The sequence below is a fragment of the Puma concolor genome, chromosome C2 (genome assembly GCF_028749965.1).
Source record: "Puma concolor isolate L17-30 chromosome C2, mPumCon1.1.hap2, whole genome shotgun sequence".
Lineage (NCBI taxonomy): Eukaryota > Metazoa > Chordata > Mammalia > Carnivora > Felidae > Puma > Puma concolor.
In genome coordinates this window covers 44481158-44494235 of record NC_141675.1, presented here as the reverse complement: position 1 = coordinate 44494235, position 13078 = coordinate 44481158, and the positions used below count along the sequence as shown (strand labels likewise).

Here is a 13078-nt window from a genome sequence, read left to right as displayed (position 1 = left end):
GTGCTCATCAAGGTGAAAGGTCATGCAGGAGCCTGGAAGGAGGAAATAGGAGCTAAGTTAAAGATCCCCTGCAGGCCGATGGGAGGGACCAGGTGGTGAGTGGAGGGACATTGGGAGGTGAAGCTGCCTCTTCTGCTCATTTCAGTGACATTTCAACCTCAAACACAGAATTTCCGTAATAAATAAAATGGCTTTCTGAACTTGCATCTCTGTTGAGCAACATACTAATTCAAGAAGGAAAAATTATTTCACAAAACATAGCTTTCCATAAACTACTGTTTCCAGCCAAACGTCTTCTCAGAGAAGCGCTGACCTTCTTGCCCCTGAACACAAGCTGCAGTCCCCAACACCGAAGCTCTTTTTAGACCTGGATGCTTCTCTAAGGAGAGACTCCTGATGTGGTTGGAGGTGAGAAGTTGGTTTGTTCTTCCCTCGACTGTGAAAGACTGTCTGGGAAGTGAAGGCCACTCCTCTTATCTTTGTTATAACCCCGCCCCCGGGGGCCAGGGTCTTTTGTGAATTACAGGGGTTTTTTTTGTTTTTTTTTTTTTTTTTTGCCCAGGAAAAAGACCTTATGGTGTCGGGAAAAGTTTTCCTTATCCTTAGGAACTGGCATTTTTTTTCTTGATAAACAACATGGGGCCAGGTGATTAATTCCATTTCCCTCATTCTTCCTTTGGCCACCCAACAATTATGAGCCAAATCTACAGTTTAATAACATTTTAGTACCTTGTGACCTGCATGCCCGTGCGTCACTTTCCTTTTTGTCATGTTGTGCTTTCATGATTATTTTTGTTTTTACTGCTTACGAAAACAATGCATGGCCACTGTTAAAAACCTGGAAAGTACAGGAGAGTTTGGTAAGGAAAAAAAGCACCCGTGGGCCTATAACTTGTATGTTTACCCGTAAATAGTTTGATACCTTTTTTCCTTTTTTGTTCGATTTTTTAAAATGTGAGAACTGTACAGAATATGTATTCATTGGACACACATACATGAGCAGATTGAATATATATGTAAATCTTCAGGAGAAATTGGGCTTTTAAAAACAGCAGAGACATTTGGTTGAATAGGACTGGGCAGCAAGGGAGGAATGAAATCAGGAAAGAGGTGGGAGTAGCAGGGAAGTCGGGATTAATCCTAAACTGTGGCTCCTGGCAGACAGTAAGGTTACACTGAGAAATTCGAGAAAGGAAATGAGTCAGTAACTCAGAGGGAGCGGAGATGAGACAGCAGTGTGAAAGAGCCAGTGGCTTAGCCTGCGTTCGGGAACGGGGTGACAGGAGCTAAACGTTTCGAACAATAGCAGAATTTAGCTTTCAAATCAAATCATCAGCAATGTATTAAGTTCTTGTGAGCAATGCTCTTGCTTTTGGCATTCAGACTGGGAGCCACCCTGGACTTCATAGAAGCCAAGCCTTAAAGCAAAGCTGACGTCGGGTCGACTGGTGGGTCTGCAGAGGCTGGGAATTCGAGTGGCTTTCTTCTCAGAGTGGTTTCTGAGCAATGAGAACTGCTCACTTAAGAAAGACTCCCTCTTGTACTCTAGTCTTTGGGGAATACTGTGAGTGACACTTTTAATTAACAAATCTGCCGGGAACAAAACTCCTTTAAAAGCGTTGGCTGGGTATGGGGTTGGAAGGGTGGGCTGAGGAGGCTCCCACGGCCCTGGGGGAGTTCTCGGACTTGAAGCCACGTTTGAGTTGTGCCTCGTTGGCGTCAGACCTCTCTGGGATGGGGCCAGAGTGCCCTCCCAGAAAGCCCCAGCACTCTGTCCCAGGCGGTGGAGGCCAGCCTGTTGTGGTGGCAGTTCTTCGGCAAGCTGGGCTCGTTTTTACCACTTAGCTGTGGGCCTTTCTGCTCTCCCCAGTTTTGGGGGCCACAGCCCACTGGTTCAGGATGGGGAAGGAGAGTGGGGACCAGCCTTTGGGAATGCATCGTTCCGGCTCCTGTGTCATTCCTACCACTATCCCCAGCAGTGTCCTTAAGTGTCTTCCACTGCGTCACTCTGTCTCACTGTGGCCATGCTCATACTGCTTCTGGCACAGCACCAGGACCCATGGTCTCAGGGGGTCTGAGAAGGGCTCATGAGAGAGAGAAGAATTCCTTTCCTTCTGGTGCCATTGTGGAAAGTATGCAGGGCATACCTACCTTGGAAAACATGTTTTAATAGTGTGGGTCCTGAAGGGATGGTTAGTCAAAGGGTTTCTTCGCTCTAATTACTTGGCTAAAGGGAGTTTACTCAACTCTGACATCCTCATCAATTGGTTCCTCACTCTGAAACGACTATGACAAATCCCCTGAGGCTGGTTATGAGTTTCCACTTGACCAAAAGTTGACAAAAGGATTTTATGAAAGCTTTCACAGAATTACAATTCTTAAACTGAAGGTATAAATGAGACCATTGTTTCTTTCCTTTATCGTCTTTTTGCGCTGGAGTAAGTGATTCTCATTTCTTTATTTAGGTCCTACCCTCCCCCCCCCCCCACTTGTGTTCTTCTTAACAAGACAGTCTTGGTTTTAAAATTTTTATTCCTCCTAGTTCATTTAAAAAAAAATTTTTTTTAATGTTTATTTATTTTTGAGACAGAGAGAGACAGAGCATGAACAGGGGAGGGTCGGAGAGAGGGAGACACAGAATCTGAAACAGACTCCAGGCTCTGAGCTGTCAGCACGGAGCCTGTCGCGGGGCTCGAACTCACGGACCGCGAGATCATGACCTGGGCTGAAGTCGGACGCTCAACCGACTGAGCCACCCAGGCGCCCCACATTTTTTATTATATTTTTGAAAACTGTCGATGGCTTTTACAGTATGGAAACTCAACAGTTAAACTTAATTTTGCTTCCTTTATATCAAGCCTGACTTTTATTTTTTTTTTTAAATCACACTTTAAATGAGGCCTTCTTGGGAAGGCCTTTCCCTTTCTTGGGAAAACATCCAAGCTTTCACTCAGGCAGTGGATGAGTTCCCCATGGCAATAACTTGCTGTCTAGGATAAAGAAGTCTGAAGAGGAATTTTAGCAGCATTCATTTAGCAGCATTCGGATGTGAGGAAACACGCCAGAGAAGAGACAAATAAAACTCCAGGGCCAGGAATTAACAGTGATTTGGGATTAAATTGAATGATAGTAATAGTGGTTTGCGTTGCTAAAGATTCAAAGGAGGCCATTGTCATTCAAAATTAAGGTGTGTTTAATGAAAGGACAATCATGCTTCTTTTCAGGTGGATCTGGGAAGGTCCCTAGTGTGTGGGGGTTTGCCTAACAAATAGTTTGGGAGAGGTAAACCTAGTTGCAAGGCATAGAACAAAAGGCTGACGTTTGGTTTTTGCGGTCAGCTTTTGTGGTCTTTGATCAATATGTAAAAAGCACTCTGATACAATTCGTAAAACAAAGTTACAGCGCGAGATGAATATGCTCATCTTTAAAAGAAAAATATAATGAAATCTCAAAAAAGTTTTTGGGGGCACCAGGGTGGCTTAGTTGGTTCAGCATCTGACTCTTGATTTTGGCTTAGGTTATATTCTTACTATTCCGTGAGTTCGAGCCCCGCATCAGGCTCTGCACTGACAATGTGGAGCCTGCTTGGGATTCTCTCTCTCCCTCCTCTCCTCCCCTGCTTATGTGCGCATGCCCTCTCTCTCTCTCTCTCTCTCTCTCTCTCTCAAAATAAATAAACTTCAGGGAAAAAAAAAGAGATGATGGTGATGGTGTGCGGTAGGGCACATAAGTTACCAAGAATGACTTACGTTGTGGTTTGGGAGGAGGCAGACAAAGCTGGAGGTCTTGTCCCTCTTTCTAAGAACATATGGAAACTCTAGGCAGCAGCTTATGTTGTACCAGTTTCTCTGAGATTAAGTCACAATATAAATACTGGAAGTTGTGTATGACCAAAGTATAATCATGTCTTTTCCCTCAGAAACCTTCATGCTTTGACATTTGGGCTTCTCCATAATCTGGCACTTGCCGGTCTTCCTACGCTTAATTCCTGCTACCCCGTCCTCCAGCTAAACAGTTGTTAACCTTGCTTAGTAGAACATAAGCTTCTTGGGGGTTTTATGTGTCACATGCTTGGACCTCACAGTGCCTTCCTTGCTCTTAATAAGAGCTCAGTAGTGTCATATTTACGAGGTTGGTTTCAAGAGTTCTGTCTTTGGCTGGGACTGACAGAGGTGTCCTCATTATGTCAATTACATGAGCCGGGGGGCGTGGGAGGCTTGGCGGGGCGGGAGGGCCCGGTCTTGCTTTGGGAGAGGAGTTCACACCATGGCATCCCCATGATTGAATGACGGGGAAGCACCTGAGGAGCTGAGGACCGAAGGATCCTTGGCTGGGACAGGATACACTGGTGAGGCAGAAAGCCTTTACGAGGGTTTTTGCATGTAGGGACAGCTAGGACAGCTAAGTCATGGGCTCGTATTCAGAGAGTTCCCTGCAAGATCCCCAGTGGGGCCCTTGGATGGAGGGGTATGTGGGCATGCGTGACCTTGGATGAAAACAAACACAATGTGTCAGCCATCTGTAAGCAGACCCTAAGGGAAGAAGAGCCGGCGTCATTTAACTCTTGTGCTGTTGTTGGTGATGGTGATAATGATGATCGTGCTGACAATTAAAAAGATCATTGTTTTCCTTCTTTTAGTCACATAGAAAAAATCACCACGTGGCAAGACCCTAGGAAGGCGATGAATCAGTCCCTGAATCCGATGAACCTCCACCCTGCTGCCACTCCCACCCCGGCACCCCAGAGGTCCATGGCCGTGTCTCAGCCAAATCTCGGTAAGCCTAAAGCTTTCACCTGGAGGTGAATGAACAAGTGTTAAACCAAGGGGCTCTGGAGCTCAGAAGCAGCTCTGGTTGTCTCAGTGCCTCCTCATGCACCCCAGATAGCTCTTGGGTGCATTACACTGCCACCACCTTTGCCTTCCTTCCTGGCCCCTTTTCTACCACCTCGCACTCTTGCTACCTAGGTTTATGCTAAGGTTACGGCATCTCTTCCAATTGTCTTTACTGGAGTTTTTTGAAAAATTACTTAGGCCTCCTCTCATTCATCCAAGTCGGGTACACACCCCCATTCTGTGAATTTGGTCCCTGAAGACTGCCAAAGGTACAATTCTGGCCTCCAATCCCTTTCCTTCCTTCTTTTATTATAATTATTTTGCATAACGTGTGATTGACACCAGGCTTGGTGCTTTCATGCCTTATCACATTAAACTCACAACAACCCTACAAGGAGTGGTGACATTCCTATTTTATGGGTAAGGAAACTTTCCCAAGGGCATACAGCTTGTGGATGACAGGGTCTGGAGTTTCAACTGAGGCTGCTCTGACTTTAGAGTGCATTTAGCCTTTATGTGATTTGCAGGTGGCTTCTCAAGACAGCTGCCCCGGGACAATGCAGCTCACCCTTGACTTCATTTAGAATGCTTAAATGTAGTGGCGCCTGGGTGGCTCACTTGAGTGTCTGACTCTGATTTCAGCTCAAGTCTTGATCCCAGGGTTGTGCACTGGGCCCTGTGCTGAGCGTGGAGCCTGCTTAAGATTCATTCCCTTTCTCTCTTTCTCTCTCTCTGTCTCTCTTGGCACCTGGGTGGCTCAGTTAAGCATCTGACTTCAGCCCAAGTCATGATCTCACAGTTCGTGGGTTTGAGCCCTGCATTGGGCTCTCTGCTGCTAGCACAGAGCCTGCTTTGGATCCACTGTCCCCCTTCCCTGCCCCTCCCCTCCCTCTCAGAAATAAAATAAACATTAAACAAAATAATAATGCATTAAAAAAGCTTCTGTCTCCGGGCACCTGGGTGGCTCAGGTCAGTTGAACGTCCAACTTTGGCTCAGGTCATGATCTCGCGGTTTGTGGGTTCGAGCCCCACGTCAGGCTCTGTGCTGACAGCTTGGAGCCTGGAGCCTGCTTCAGATTCTGTGTCTCCCTCTCTCTTTTCCCTGCCCCCGCTCTCTCTCTCTCTCTCAAAAATAAACTTAAAAAAAAATTAAAAAAAAAAAAGATTCCCTCTCTCTCAAAATAAATAAATAAACATTAAAAAAAAGTCTCTCTTTCTCTCCCTGTCTGCCCATTCCCTGCTTCTGTGAGAGCTCTGTCTCTCTCTCTTTTATTTTTTAAAAAAAAAATTTTTTTTTTCAACGTTTATTTATTTTTGAGACAGAGAGAGACAGAGCATGAACGAGGGAGGGGCAGAGAGAGAGAGAGACACAGAATCGGAAACAGGCTCCAGGCTCCGAGCCATCAGCCCAGAGCCCGACGCGGGGCTTGAACTCACGGACCGCGAGATCATGACCTGGCTGAAGTCGGACGCTTAACCGACTGCGCCACCCAGGCGCCCCTGTCTCTCTCTCTTTTAAAAAAAATGCTTAAGTATGATTTTAGAATTGAGAAAAGATTATTTTCTGCTAATTGCCTTTACCTTAGAACTAAAATTCTTCCCACTAGAGATAATCAGATGTGAATGAATACACAGCAGCAACATAACTAATTAGCTTCTGTGGTAGGCATTTTCCCTGCTTCCAAAGGCTAAAAATAGGAGGATACTTTTAAAGTCTTATAAAAGATGATGCCATTTTCAGATAACTTTTCCATTTAAGATCAGATATCCAGATACTGCTTTGTACACAGAATAGTTAATTTTCGCGTGAAAAGAGTCTCGTGTTGGATTTTTTAGGAATGAGCAGGATAAAAAAGGGAGCATTATTCCCAGACACCTTCCTTCATACTGTGACTTAGCCAAAGTGAGTATGAACTCAAGTAAACCCGAGTTAGCTTCAAGTAAATATATTGTCTGTTCTGCCAGGAAGTCTGGATCTACCATTTTAAAGCTTGCAGATGTAAAATATATCCAAACAGCAAATGACTTGGAATAACTTCTGTTGTGTCCCGTATCTAAAGGGCAGATCAAGGAAAATGGTACAAATGCTTCTACCAACAGTGGTAAACCAAAACTTCCCATGAGTCATTTGTCCCCAATCTATAAGAGCTCAAATAGAAAGCAGTTGCAAGTATAGTAAAGAAACCACAAATTAGGTAGCATTAGACTAGTTTCAGTCTTTCTTTTAGCCATCTAGCTTTCATGAAAAATTCTAAAGACTGATTATTAAAGTATTAACTTTAATTTTGTAATGTATTATAATTGGAAAAAATCTTTCATGGACTTGGCTAAAAAAATTCAAACACTTTTTCAAAGCACTGTTCACAAAGTAAACTTTTCTCAGGTCCCCATTCCTTTTTTTTTTTTTTTAAGTTTATTTATTTTGAGAGAGAGTGCACGCATGTGAGCAGGGGAGGGGCACAGAGATGGTGGGAGAGAGAGAATCCAAAGCAGACCCTGCACTGTCACCACAAAGCCCGATGCGGGGCTTGAACTCATGAACCATGAGATCATGACCTGAGCCGAAATCCAGAGCCAGATGTTTAACTGACTGAGTCACTCCGATGCCCCCTGAATCCCCATTCCTTAGTCCTGGAGTCTTCTAGTGCTTCCAGTCATGGGTATGTGTTTCTTCACACGAATGCTAGTGTATTATACCTACTGTTCTTCACCTTGCCTTTTCTGCTTCTATATCTGTACATACAGAGTTGCCTTCTTTTAAAAGATTTCCTAGTAGTCCCACATATTGATACACCCGGCACCCCCATCTGATGGATATTTAGGTTGTCACTATTGTGTGTTGCACAATACTGGAATGAATATCCCTGTTTATGTGGTACTTGTCTTCATTTTAAAAAATTGTGCAACACGTAGAAAGTGGACTAATTAAAAGGAACTTGAATGCTTGAAACTGTTTAACAATGAAGGCACATGTGGGTCAACCTGTGCACCTGAGCCACCTCTTTCCTCACAGAAGCACAATTGGTTAGTAAAGTATATCTAAACAAATTGTAATCTGAATGTGGGAAACGTGTTTACCTATTCCTGAGTTAAAATACCTTAGTTTCCACATTTCTAATAAATCGAAGCAGTAAATTTCTCAAGACACACATTCTGGGTTTTTTTCCTAATAATATTTAAATATTTGTCCATTACACAGTGTGTTGCTAGCCCACACCGAATCACAGACACGTCCTAAGGATAGAAATATAACAGGGGGGCGCCTGGGTGGTTCAGTCGGTTGAGCGTCCGACTTCGGCTCAGGTCATGATCTCACAGTTCGTGGGTTCGAGCCCCTTGTCAGGCTCTGTGATGACAGCTCGGAGCCTGGAGCCTGCTTCGGATTCTGTGTCTCTCTCTCTCTCTCTGCCCCTCCTTTGCTCACTCTCTGTCTCTCTCTGTCTCTCAAAAATAAATAAATGTAAAAAAAAAAAAAAAAAAGAAAAGAAATATAACAGGGAATGCCAAGTGAGCACCAAAGACTGGGGATAATTTACAGAGTCATAATGTGGTCTTAATAATAAGTGATTTACTCAGAATATGTTATTTCAAGCTATAGCTCTATCCGTAGTTCATACTCTTCACTATCAGTGTTTAAAAAATATAAAGAGCAAATCCTTCTACTTTTTGAATCTAGAATTTTGGTCTTTTCAATATAATGTAACTAATAGCTAAGTGAACTTAATTGGTGTGTCTCCTTTATAGGGAGGTATTTATGTATGTATGAAAATGTCAAAATATAGTTAATATTATTATGAGATGATAAAATTAGTACCTTTTATAAGATAATTTTACGCATTTCTAGAACTGTGATATAATCTTTGATATTGCTTAATACATTCAGAAATAAATCTCCTTTTTTTTAAAAAAAATTTTTTTTTTTTAACGTTTATTTATTTTTGAGACAGAGAGAGACAGAGCATGAACAGGGGAGGGGCAGAGAGAGAGGGAGACACAGAATCTGAAACAGGCTCCAGGCTCTGAGCTGTCAGCACAGAGCCCGACAAGGGGCTCGAACCCTTGGACTGTGAGATCATGACCTGAGCCGAAGTCGGACGCTTAACCGACCGAGCCACCCAGGCGCCCCAATAAATCTCCTTTTATTGGGATTCTGCTTTACTGTAGTTTAGGTATATGGATTTGGGAATCAGACTGTTAGAATTTGATACATGGCTCTGTCCATTACTAGCTTCATGACCCTATGAAATTACTTAATTTTGCCTCAGTTTCCTTATATGTAAAATGAGGATTATTATCACAGTATGAAGAGATTATATGAGTTTATATGTGTAAAGTGCTTAGATGTGGTGCCTGGGACATAACAAGCTATAATTATTTTATTCTTATTACTAACATTATTCTTTGTGGAAGGAAAACTTTTATTTTCTACTTTATTCAATTTTAGGATGTTAGATTTGAAGATAATTTCATTGTTCATCATAAAACCTCACGAGAAACAAAAGATTTATTTTGGGCGAGTTAGAGTATAAAGTGCTTTAAATTAGGAACACTGTTCATTACTTTCAGTGAGGATAGCACCCTCTGGTGGAAATATTTTAGCACCCCCCCCCCCAAGCTTATCCATGGATATCTTATTTTTTTAGTACATCTATTCCTGAAATGTAATTTGCAAGTCCAATCATATTTTAATTGGTAGAGAAGAAACCTGTCACTTAAAGGCATTGAGTGACTTTGTAAAAATGGAGCAAACTTTTGTCAGGCTGCATCAGTATCCAGTGAAAAAGCATCTATGCAGGATGGCAGATTTGTTACGTATCTAAACTCACTGACTTTTCAAATGCCTAAGTAAAATGAAATTGACTCTGCAGGAGAGAAATGAAAAAGACAAATTTTTTTTTTCTTTTTCTTTTTCTTTTTCTTTTTCTTTTTCTTTTTCTTTTTCTTTTTCTTCTTTTGCATTTTATTTCAAATAACCATCTCTGGCTTGGTCTAGTTTTTAACTCAGATTTTTGTTTTTGTATCTGCCAAATCAGGTTTCCTGTCAGGTTTTGTCCTATTTGATTCTGTCTGAGCACCTTGGTGACCTTTGCATCTCGGTCCCCAGAGATGCCTACTGAATGGAAGAAGAAAGGAAGACCTTGGAGAACTTCAAAGAGTAAAGAGGAGAGATTACCTCTGGGTGGAAGCCATATCGTTTGGGGGCCCACAACTTGCTTAGAATCACAGCTTTTATGTAACAGTGAAGGCAGAAAATGATTATACATATGAAAGTTGATTATATTTTTTTTTCATAACACAAACCAGGCAGGACCTTGCATCTTTTAAATGGGTTGTTCTTCTCATTAATCACTATTAAAACCTACTAAATTTTTTGGAAGGGGGGGAAAATGAAACAGGAAAAAAAAGGACTCTCCCTTTCTATTCTAACATATAGGACAATGGGCTTGGGGGAAAATGGGGCCTGCTAAGGAAATCTGGTTAGGGTGTTAGGGCAGTGATAGGGGTAGAGTGGAGGCAGGAGACCTTTCTGTATAGTGGTTGATGGGAGGAACGTGGAGTCCCAACTGAGTCTCTCTTGGGTTAGACATTTACTAGTTTCGTTTATCAGCCTCTCTGAGTCTGAGTTTTCCTTATCTGTGAAGTGGTGATAATGAGAGCAGACATCCCTAGCTACTGTGATCCCTACCTCATCCAGGTCGTCTTGAGTACCTCAGTACTCAACGTACAGAAAGGCCCCAAAGAAGTATGTTGTTGTAACTGTTATTGGTAGCCGGTAGCCTGATTTTCCCTCACTTTTCTGGCCCGTGTGCACTCTGAGGAAGAGGCTGTGGTGTGCATTGTTACAAAGCCATCCTGTTCCTCCCTCAGGAAAACCCAACCACGATTCCCACAACTTGGATCGTTTGGGCACTTTTGCTCACATGTTGCAAATATAATTTTGTTGACCCCAGACAGCAGTTGGGGGAACATGAGGAGGCGTATGTGCTCGTGACCTGTCCCTTTCTCCATCGTATTGTTAACAGGGAGTTTGTGAAGAGCAGGCACACTCAAGTTCCGTGCGAAGGACATTTCCCCCTCGACAAGTGTGCCAGCATCAAGGTTTTCCCGTTTCTCAGCACACAAATAGTTGAATCATGAGGCAACTTAAAATATCCCCGTATTTTAAAATATTACTGCCAAGAGAAAGTGAATTTTGCCCTTTTGGTGATAATCCTAGTGATCATAAACCATGGTGCGCTGGGCTCCTGTCACACATTAACAGACCTCTTTGTTGGAGTGAGGCCCCGACCTGGGGTGCCAGTATCCTCCCAGACAGAACAGGAAAAATAAAGACTGTATAACAACTTCACCAGACTGCCAGCCCTAGCCGGTTCAGAAACTTTTGGTAAAGTGCAGCCAGAGGGTATTTTTAATGCTATAGGAATTTTTAAAATCACACACACACACACACACACACACACACACACACACACACACACACTCACTCTCTCACTCTCTCACTCACTCACTCACTCACTCACTCACTCACTCTCTCTCTCTTTGAAGATGTGCTGTTCACCAGGCCAGAGTCTAAGTCCTCCCGGTCTGTCTTGATTTGTACTTCAAATTATAAACACATGTGTGTGTTTTTCTTTTTTGCAGGGCATGCTTTTCAAGACAAGATGGAAAATCTTGTCTGTGCTCAGTTTGGTAAATTGGCTTATTCTTCCCTCTAGGAAGTGTATAAAAGCACTTAAAAACATTTTATCAGCAAATAAAATAGCTAAGGGACACTGAAGTCTAGTGTTGTTTAAACCACATAGAAAGGTATCCTAAGGTTTGCTCAAAGTGAGATTTATATGTAGGCTGTCTTTTTTTGTTGTTCTTTTTCCAATTTTTTTCTCTTTTTTCCTAGTCTAATTTATGTGGTAACTTCGTGGCAGACACATCTGGCTACTGTGATTTTTCCAGCTCTGATATTCCCTCTACTTTTTGAACTTTGTGGTCTCTGCAGCATAAATTAGCCCAGTGTGCACAAGCACATACACACAAACCCAAAGACAAACTGAAAAACCTTCACACTTTATGGGAGGGGGTAGAGTGATAAGGCATTGGTAGGAATGTGGTGATAAAAAAAGTGGGCACATATGGCGGGGAAGGAAGATTGGTGGGCACGGGGAAAAAGGGAAGGGGTTCTGGTTACAAAGGCTTTTTTTCTTGATTGGAAAAAAAGAAGGAGCGGTTTTCTAAATATCTAAATACCATAGAAATCATTATTTTTGTCTTAGATTTGGAGGAAGCCATCAATTGTCAAAATTCACTCTATCTAATCAGCCTTATTGAAGACTTCTCTTCTTTGGAGTTTCCAAAAAGAGATTCATTACAGTTTTTTTTTTTTTTTTTTCTTTTAGGCTTTTTAAAGATATGTGAAATGAGGGCTAAAACATTACTATTTTTTTTTTAATTTTTAAAAAATGTTTATTTTTGAGACAGAGAGAGGGAGACAGAGAGTGAGTGGGGGAGGGGCAGGGAGAGAGAGGGAGACACAGAATCCAAAGCAGGCTTCAGGCTCTGAGCTGTCAGCAAGAGCCCAATGCGGGCTCGAAGTCACAAACTAGCGAGATCATGACCTGAGCCGAAGTTGGATGCTTAACCAGCTGAGCCACCCAGGCACCCTTAAAAACAGTATTAAATTGACTAATTCAGTTACTCTTATGCAATAAAGTGAGATGTAATAGTGTATAAGGAAATGTGTTTCCTTATGTAAATGTGTTTCCATATGTATATTCCATTTATCTTAATATGGATGAATCTCTTTTTTAGATCAGTACAGTTGACCCTTGAACAACGTGGGGTGGGAGACCCAAATTCCACATGTAACTTTGGTTCCCCCAAAACTTAACTACTAATAGCTTACTATTGACCCAAAGCCTTAAATGCTAATGTAAACAGTCAACTAGCACATATTTTGTATGTTATATGTATTATATACTGTATTCTTACAATAAAGTAAGCTAGAGAAAAGGAAATGTTAGGAAAATCACAAGAGAAAATACATTTATAGTACTTTATTGTAAAAAATCAGCACGTAAGTGGATCTATGCAGTTCAAACCCGTATTGTTCATGGATGAATAAATATTAGGTGATAAACACTTGTAGATTTTATTATGTGAAATTTAGAAATTTAGATAGAAAATCTCCTCTTTGGTAAGAAGTGTCAAGAGCCATGAAAAATGTTTGATGCTACACTTTTCCTAAGAAA

General features: G+C 42.1%; 1 protein-coding gene across 1 annotated transcript in view; it reads left to right on the top strand.

Annotated features, from left to right (window-relative positions):
• The window catches only part of WWTR1 (WW domain containing transcription regulator 1), a 135145-nt gene that overhangs the window by 75579 nt on the left and 46488 nt on the right, over window positions 1-13078 (top strand). The window contains exon 3 of the mRNA XM_025913122.2: window positions 4640-4776. Coding sequence (XP_025768907.1) covers window positions 4640-4776 — 137 coding nt within the window. The remainder of the gene's footprint in view (window positions 1-4639; window positions 4777-13078) is intronic.